The 9331-nt window shown below is 42.3% G+C and overlaps 1 protein-coding gene across 1 annotated transcript in view; it reads right to left on the minus strand.

Moving 5' to 3' along the window:
* Positions 1–9331, minus strand: part of GAD2 (glutamate decarboxylase 2) — a 115386-nt gene that overhangs the window by 76909 nt on the left and 29146 nt on the right. Inside the window, exon 8 of the mRNA XM_004380525.2 lies at positions 5420–5499. Within this exon, the coding sequence (XP_004380582.1) occupies positions 5420–5499 (80 nt within the window). The remainder of the gene's footprint in view (positions 1–5419; positions 5500–9331) is intronic.

The following is a 9331-nucleotide window of genomic DNA, read 5'->3' on the forward strand; positions in this document are numbered from 1 at the left end:
TATACCTACACCATTTACTCCCTCTTTTACTGTTCTGATGTTGTTGTCATTTGCAGATTAACCTCTCTGGTTCCCTGTTTTAAATCTTTTGGTTTTGAATCATCCTTGAGAGTTTGTTTCCTGGGTTGGTATCTGGCTGGTGTGATCTTGTGTCCGAGATTCAGCCTGTGAGCTGAAGTTGTTTGTTCTCAGATCAAAGGACTCCCTTTAATAATTCTTGTAAATTTGGTTTTGTTTTTACATATTCCCTTAATTTCTGTTTATATTGAAAGATTCTAATTCCACCATCATATTTAAATGAGAGTTTTGCAGGATATATTATTCTTGGTAGGCAATTTTTTTTCTTTCAAGGTTTTATATATATCATCCCATTGCCTTCTTGCCTGCATAGTTTCTGCTGAGTAACCAGAGGTTAGCCTTACTGTTTCCCCTGTGTATGTTACTTTTTGTTTTTCTCAAGCTGCTCCCAGGATTCTTTCTTTGACTTTGGTTTTAGCAAGTGTGATTATGATATGCCTTGGTGATTTTCTTTTGGGTCTTGTCCTATATGGGGTTTGTTGAGCTTCTTGGTTGGTCAGCTTTTCATCTTTCATGATATTCAGGAAGTTTTCTGTAAGCAATTCTTCAATGATCTTCTCTGTGTTTTCTGTTTTCTCCCCCTGTTCTGGAACTCTGATCAGTCAAAAATTTTTGCTTTTGATTGTATCCCACATAATTATCAGGGTTTCTTCATTTTTCTTTGTTCTTTTTTCTGATATTTCCTCAGAGTTGTATCCAAGTGTTTGTCTTCAATTTCACTGATCTGTCTTCCATTGTTTTAAACTGTTCCTCAGCCCTTGTATGACACTGTCCATTTCTGAAATCTTGCTGTTTATCTTTTGGATTTCTAATTGTTGTTTTTGCATGATTTATAGTTGTGAATTTATTTTGGCATTTTGTTCCTGTATTATTTTCCTGAATTCTTTCATGTTTTGTCTATATTTTCCATAAATTTGTCTGCTTTTCCATGAATTTGTCTATTTTTTCCTCATTTTTGTCTGTTTTTGCTTGAACTCTTGGATAGCTCTGAATATTAGAGATTTGAATTCCCTATCAGGTAGTTCTAGTGCCTTTTCTTCTACTGGAAAGTCATCCGGTGTTTCATTTTGGACGTCTACTGGAACCATCCTGTCCTGTTTTTCATATGTTCTGAGATTGTCTGCTGTCTTTGAGACATTCAGTAGTTATTTTCTACATTTATTGATTGTAGATTTGTTTGTTTCATCCTGCTTTTTTGTTTCATTTGGTTATGTCTGAGCAGGCAGGCTGTGTATTCTTTGTTGTTTGCTCATCTGTGGACACGATATTTTTCATCTCCTTACCCAATGTGTGGGGTCAGTTGCTCAGCTATTTTGCAGCAGAGCAGGTCCAGCTGAAGGGGAGGGGCTGGAATGGGTTGTTTGTGGCAGGTACTGGGGCTGACAGGGTCAGCCAGTGGTTAGTGCAGGGCAGGTTCCAGTAGTCATGCCTATGCTGCTCGGGAGTGCAAAGTTCAGCACATGGTGCAGATAGGAAGGAGGTAGGGGGAGGAGGAATTTGTGATGTGTGGAGCTAGACTGGGTATGGAAAAGAAGAGAGAAACTGAGAAATGAAGAAAAACAAAAGAGAGATGAATATAAAAAAGAATTAAAACCTTTTTAAAAAATGCCCCAAGGGAATCCCACTGGTGCAGCTGCACAGACTGGAGAAGTGCCTCCCAAGCCATGCAGTACAGCCTGACTAGAAGGTGTGGAGATGATACACAGCACCAGGTATTCAGGAGACAGGAACAGAAGGTAAGTAGAAAGAGACAAGAAACTGAGACAGGAAAAAAAATAAAAAGGAAAAAACAAAGAAATAAACAAACAAAAAGAAAAAAAATATCCCCCAGGGATCCCACCAGCGTGGCTGTGTGGACCAGGGAAGCAGTTCCCCAGCTGAGCGGAGCTTCACAGCCTGTCAAGAAGAAGCAAAGATGGCACATGGAGTCAGGTGTTTGAGAGAAAGAAGGGGGAGGAGGTGAGAGGAAGGGAAGAAACCAAAAGAGGCCAAAAAAAAAAAGCAACACCATCAACAAAGAAATGGCAGTGAAGAAGCTGGTTGGTGTGGGTGGGGAGAATCCGTGTGGCACGGAACCGGCACCTCCCATGCTGAGGTCGCGGCCCAGTGGGAAGCCACGGATCAGTCAGCAGAGAAGTAGCGAAGGTCGAGCAGGGGGAGGCAGAGTGGGGGATGGGAAAGCGTGTCTAGCTGGTTTCTGTCTGATACTCTGTCTCCTGCTGGGAGCTCCGTGAATCTGCTTTCCTGCATTCCCTGTCTGCTGACCTCTGACAGGAGTCCGAGATGGAGGATCTGTGCTGTGTCAGCTGATAGGGGACCTCTGCCGGTAACTCTCTTCACTCTCTGTTCTCTGTCAGTTTCTTATTCCATTTGGTGCTTGGTTGAGTTCTTTATCTCTTTATTTGACATTTAGGGTTCCAGGATTGACATTTGTCTCTGTTTTACTTAGTTTTTAAGGTCTTTGCTGTGGAGGGAAGGCGTGGTGCTTCTGTCTATAGCACCATGTTGGCTCTGCCTCCTGCACATCTCTTTTGAACGTGCTGCCACCTTCAGACAGTCAGCTGTCCTCAGGCTAGCCTTTTTCTCCCAGGAGTGCCTGGCTGCCTGCCGTGGTTGACTCATTCCAAGGCCACTTCCAATGCCACAACCCAATTTTCACAGGAGCAGATGCAGCCCTGCTGATGCCTTTAGGATTAGAGTAAAGGACCTCTCCAACTTCCCAGGTTCCCTCCCTAGCCCATTGGGGTTCAACTCAAGAACACCTGCTAACTAGAATACCAAGGAAGACTGCCTGTCATGGTGACTCTTCCCTGAATTCCAAGCCCCTTACCTATAACAGTTTGGCTGCAGATAAAGAAAAAATTTAAAGGTATCTAAACTTTTATTCTCAGTTAGCATTTTTTTTTTTTTTTGGCAGTATTCTCAAATCACAGTTTTTAAGTACCTGGTAGTGAGAAATGCTGGTAGCCTTACAAATATAAGTCAATTCCTTTTTAAAAATGAGTCCACCTCCCTCCAATCCTTTATCATTTCATCCCTGTCCTATTACTAGAATGTCTCACCTGGCCTACATTAGACCTTAGACACCTTTCTTCCTGAAATGTGGCTTCATTCATCTCCTTCTTGGATAAAAATGCTTTCAAGTTGCCCTTGTTTCCAAACCCATCAAGCTCAAATGGTAAGTTTATCTTTTTTGTTCCTCAAAAGGAAAAAATATAAAGTAATGCACATTCATTGCAAACAAACAAAATCAGGCACTATGTAAAGATGCAAACGAGAGCGTGGTAGTCCCCTATGATCTCACCACCCAGATGTAAATGTGGTTATTAATCAGGCTAGTTTTTAGAGCTTTCAAAATCCCACATGTCCATTCCTCAAAGAGTTAAATAGAATTAGCATATGACTCAGCAATTCCACTCCTAGGTATATACCCAAAAGAATTGAAAGCAGGAACACCAACAGACACCTATACACCAATGTTCATTGCAGAACTTTTCACAATAGCCAAAACGTGTGTCCATCAACAGATGGATGTATAAATGTGTGATTATCCATACAATGGAATATTATCCAGCCATAAAGAGAAATAAAATTATGACACATCCTACAACTTGAATGAATCTTGAAAATATTATGCTAAGTGAAATAAGTCAGACACAAAAGGATAAATATTGGATGCTCCCACTTATATGAAATATCTAGAACAGGCAAATGCATAGAGACTGAAGTTGATTAGTGTTTACCAGGGATGGGTGGGAGGGGGAGACGGGTAGGTATTGCTTAAGGAATATGAATTTCTGTTAAGTGTGATGAAAAATTTTGGAAAAGGATAATGGTGATGGTTGCACAACATGGTGAATGTAATTAATGTCACTGAATTGTACATACAAAAATGGTTGAAATGGCAAATGTTTTGTTATATACATTTTACTACACACAAACACACACAAATCCCACATGTCCAACCTTACTTCCCACTTCGTCACCTCTGGTCAGTCCCTCAAGCTCTACAACTTAGTATTCATTCCTACTTCTATGGCTTTGTTCATGATATTCAATTATGTGTAATTGCTCCATCTTAACCTCTACCCATCCAACTCATCCCTAATTCCAGATATCCAGTTCAAGTCCTGCCTGCTCCATGAAGACCCCAGATTCTACCAATATACAGAATGTATACTGTGTGCCACACAATTCAACTATATAACTATCTTCTCTCGATGCTACAATATCTCCGCGCCCCCCACTCCCCCCGGCCCATACACTGTCAGGGAACTGGGATTATGCCGTATGCTTTTCTGGAGCCAAGTGAGGTTCCTAATACATGGTGGACAGTCAGTAAATGTCTGTCTACTAAATAAATATGATTACATAGATGGTTAATTGAGTGGCTTCTTTTTTAGTTTAGTGAAAGTTCTCACTCGATTCTTTTAAAGACTGAATCTAATTTTTTATAGGTTCTAGGCCTATCCAATGGAAACCCTGGTGGCGTAGTGGTTAAGTGGTACGGCTGCTAACCAAAAGGTCTTCAGTCTGAATCCACCAGGCACTCCTTGGAAACTCTATGGGGCAGTCCTACCCTGTCCTATAGAGTTGCTATGAGTTGGAATCAACTTGATGGCAATGGGTTTGGTTTTGGTTTAGGCCTATCCAAAAACAAAACCCTTTGCCATTGAGTTGATTCTAACTCATGGTGAACCCATGTGTTACAGAGTAGAACTATACTCCATAGAATTATCTGTAATCTTAAAGGAAGCAGATCACCAGGGCTTTGTCTGTGGCCTGGGTAAGTTTGTTTAGTAGTTGAGCACAAACTGTTTGTGCCACCCATCCAGGGACCTTCTAGGCCTATAGGCCAGTGATGATTTACATGGACCCCCTGAAAACGTTTTTAAATTTTCTCCCTCAAACAACCACATCTATTCCCAGAGTGCCTGTGTAGTTAAGGTGCCAGTGAAAACAGGGATCTTTCCCAAGAGCGCTCTTTGTTTCCATCAGGTTTACACAATCCATGATGCTAACCCCATAAATCAGTGACCAAATTACCTGTTGTTGCTAAAGTGCCCAGGTGATGAATGTCCTTCTGCACCTTCTTGGTGCAGAATATTTTGACTGATTTAAGAAAGGTTCGGATTCAGTCAAGGGCTGTGAAAAGCTCCCTGGCACTGAAGCCTAATGTCCGAGGACTGTGAACAAGAGCCCACGTTATAAAGAAAAGCTACCCGCAGCAGCAGGGGTGGAGGCATGCTTGCTGCCTCTTAGTCGTCGTCTCTTTTCTGACCAAAAGGTATTTGTGTAGAATTTGCAAATGTCTAACCAATTGTTGGGCATTTATGCTCACCTCTCATCACATTTAATCAGAATCACGCTGTCTGTTCCAATCCCCAAGGCTGCAGCTCCCTTCTTAAGCGAAAAATGACTCTGTAAAAAGCACATTTATAATTAGTTGCATATAAAGTCAAGATCCATTCTCTTGGCTGTTTTTCCCCCCTTTTCTCCTTTTATTTCTAAACAGTCACTCCAAAGCTTAAGTTGCTGAGAGAAGGTGGTATCCGTCACATGGGCTTCTTGGGGGGAAGATTACAAGGCACTGGGAATTGTAAAGGTGTCCCTGGGTGGTGCAAATGGCTAAGCACTCGGCTACTAACTGAAAGGTAGGCGGTTCAAATCCACCTGAGGTGCCTTGGAAAAAAGGCCTAGCAATCTTTCTGAAAAATCACAGCCATTGAAAACCCTATGGAGCACAGTTCTACTGTGATCCACAAGGGGTCGCCATGAGTTGGAATTGACTCAATGGCAACTGGGTTGGTTTTTGGTTTTTGGGAATTGTAAGTGGATCTGATATCCCCACACCACACACTAACTCCAAGCCAATTTTACATCTAAGACATAAGAACATTAACGACCTTCGGCATCTATGTATTGTATGTCTCTCAGGCCTACATTTTGCTACTGGGAGTTTATACTCAGTTCAGTGAAACTATACACTCAACTAAGAGAAGTTAGCCCTAAATCCAGCACCTTCATCCCAGAGTTGTTGGAGGGCTGATTTGTTGTGCAGATGACTATCAATCGGCAGAGAAACCCCTCACCAGGGTGGAGGAAGGTTCTGGAAGGAGGAGTCAGTCACCGATGGTGGCAAAACGGCTTGTCTGTGTGCGGAGATCAGGCCCTGCTGACAAGCCACCAGCAGGAGAGACTGAATCTTTGTTTGTGCTTTTGGTTATTGATTCAGGGTAGGATTTTGAATCTCAGTGGCTGTAATCAAGGTGCAATTTGGAGTGCTGAGAGAGGCTAACTAACCTAAGCCCAGCTGTACTGCATCTGCCCATCAGCCTCTTACTATTAACTACAGATCATTAAGTTGTCCATCAGGAGAGCAGCTTCCTCAATTTACATATCCAAAGGGTTGCTGACTGGAATTTTAAGCTATGATTCCAAAGAGTGTACCCTCTCTTCCAGTGCACAGTTTTGACTCATCTGAATTCTTAAATATGCAGCGGAGGTGCATATTTTGGGGGTGTGTCTAATAAACAAGAAGAAATCACATTAATAACAGCAGCAAATAAAGTAAACCAATAAACGAGGCACTGAATAGAGGAGTTTAAAAAGCCTGGTGTAACTTGAAGGAATGAGAAAAGGCTATTAGCTTCGTTTTACAACCTCAGAAAGACAGAATGGACAATCATGCCAAGATATCTGGGAACTAGGAGAGAAAGCTGAATTGGGTTAAGGTTTGAAAGATGCACAACTTACCCCACTAAGAAAGGAACAAACATAAACCTCTTCTCTCTTGCTTATTTAGCAGAGCCCTGGGCAACCTGGAAAGAAGGAACTCAGGCGAAAGAAAACAGCACTAAGTCTCTGATTGCCAGGAGGGCACAGAGCAGAGGAGCCAGCTGTCCCACTGAGCAAGCACAAGCTACTCCAATTACGCCCCTCAGTGAATGGGTCCTTAATTGCTAAACTGCAAAATGGAAAACTGGAGATAAGTAAGAGATCCAGGGCACCTGGTCAATGAGAGGAAGTATTCTTGTCTGGTCTTTAATGAGGAAAACAGGGATTCTCAAATGAGGAGCAATTTCCCGAGATAATTGATCACTGTACCAAATGCCACAAATGTAAAGAAAAATACATGCCTGGATAGGAAGTTTAAGGATGGGGAACAGAGGTTATATAAAGCATGAAAAAGAAGATTAGGTACCGAATACCGAGTCTGTTGATATTTTCAGGAAAGGGAGCAGAGAAATAGCTAAATGTTATCCACAAATAGCATGGGACTCATGGAGAAGAAGGAACTTGAGAGGGAAAAAAAAGACACTACCTAATGAGGAAGAAACAGTGAAGACAGCTTAATTGGTGCTGGTGAGACAACATGTGGAGGATCATTTTTAATCCTTAGCACCATGCTTAATAGAACCACTTGATGAACCAGAGAAAGCAGCCTCCAAAGAACAGCCTCCTGAATGCCAAGGAAACTGGAAACTCTATCTAGGAAAAAAAACTCAGGGGGCAGTTGTGGTTTAGTGGTAGAAATCTAGCCTTCCACACAAGAGACCTGAGTTTGAATCCTGGTGAACGCACCTCATGCACAGCCACCACCTGTCGGTGGAGGCTTGTGTGTTGCTATGATGCTGAACGGGTTTCAATGGAGCCTCCAGACTAAGACAGACTAGAAAGAAAGGTCTGGCAATCTACTTCCAAAAATAAACCAATGAAAACCCTATGGATCACAATGGCTTGATTTGCAATGATCATGGTGATGGCACAGAATCAGGCAGTATTTCGTTCCGTTGTGCACGGGGTCACCATGAGTCGGGGTTGCTGGCTCAAAGGCAGTTAACAACAACAGAGAAAACGTAGAGGATGCTTGGTCATGAACAGAAGGCATTAGAGGCATGTGGTATGGGTGGCCCACATATCTGAAGGCAGGAGGCAGGTGGGTAGGTGGTGGAGAGACTGACCTGGGTGACTTCACAAGGCAAAACTATGAACAAAAATTGGAAGTTTCAAGGATTCAGATTTGTCTCCAAATAATAAAGACTCTTCTAATAATCAGGTGTCCATTAATAGAATGGCTGGGGAATGAGCTAACGGGCACCACCACCCCCTTCCTCACCCTGATTTGGGAAGGAAAAAAAAGGCCCCTGATAGAATCTAATGCTTACTGATGACTACTAAATCATATCTATTTAAGGGTTGTTCTTGTCTTATACAATAAGAGTTGATTGAGTTGATTCTGACTCATGGCAACCCCATGTGTTACAAGGTAGAACTGAGCTCCAGAGGGTTTTCTCGGCTGTAATCTTTATGGAATCAGATTGCCAGTCCTTCTTTTCTGTGGTGCCACTGGATGGGATTGAACTGCCAACCTTTTTCTGCCACCCACTTACCTTCTATTTAAGGGTAGTAGATACTAAAAAAAAAAAAAAAAAAAAAAAAAAAGGAGCCCTGGTGGTGCAATAGTTAAGCTTTTGGCTGCTAACGAAAAGGTCAGTGGTTTGAACCCACAAGCCACTCTGTAGGAGAAAGATGTGACAGTCTGCTTCTGTAAAAATTTACCACCTTGGAAACTCTCTGGGGTAGTTCTACTCTGTCCTATAGATGGAATTGACTTAACGTCAACAGGTCTAGAAACTAAAACTCATATGATTTTCATTCTATATTAAATAAAAAAATCAAGGTTGATGGAAGATCAATGTTTCTATCACTTAAAAAAATGTCATAGGCGATCTAGACACTGGCCACATGATTTGGCTTACATTTAGAATATGTGCCAATAAGTACAAGGTATTATAAGTTATAAAATAATTGTAAATAAAAAAAAAGAAGCACTTCTGGGTTTGGGTGGGACGAGATTGTCAGAGTAAGAAGGAATGGAGAGTTCCGGCAAGATGGCACTCTAGGCCGTCCCTCCACAGCAAAGATCCGAAAAACTAACCCAAACAGAGAATGCAACAATCCTGAAACCCTAGAACGTCAAATGAAGAGATAAAGAACTCAGCCGAGCGCCAAATGGAGTGAGAATACTGACAGAGAACGGAGAGCGAGGAGAGATTCATGCAGAGGTCTCCTACCAGCTAACACAGCGCAGACCCACCATCTTGGAATCCTATTGGAGACCAGCAAACGGGGGTACGAGAAAGCAGCCTCACGGAGCGTCCAGCAGGAGACAAAACAACCGGTAATTTGCAGTGTGCGCTTTCCCAGCCCCCACCCCTCTTCACCCCGGCTCGGCCTCCTCTGCTTCCCG

This window comes from Trichechus manatus, unplaced genomic scaffold (genome assembly GCF_000243295.1).
Source record: "Trichechus manatus latirostris isolate Lorelei unplaced genomic scaffold, TriManLat1.0 scaffold00075, whole genome shotgun sequence".
Classification (NCBI taxonomy): Eukaryota; Metazoa; Chordata; class Mammalia; order Sirenia; family Trichechidae; genus Trichechus; species Trichechus manatus.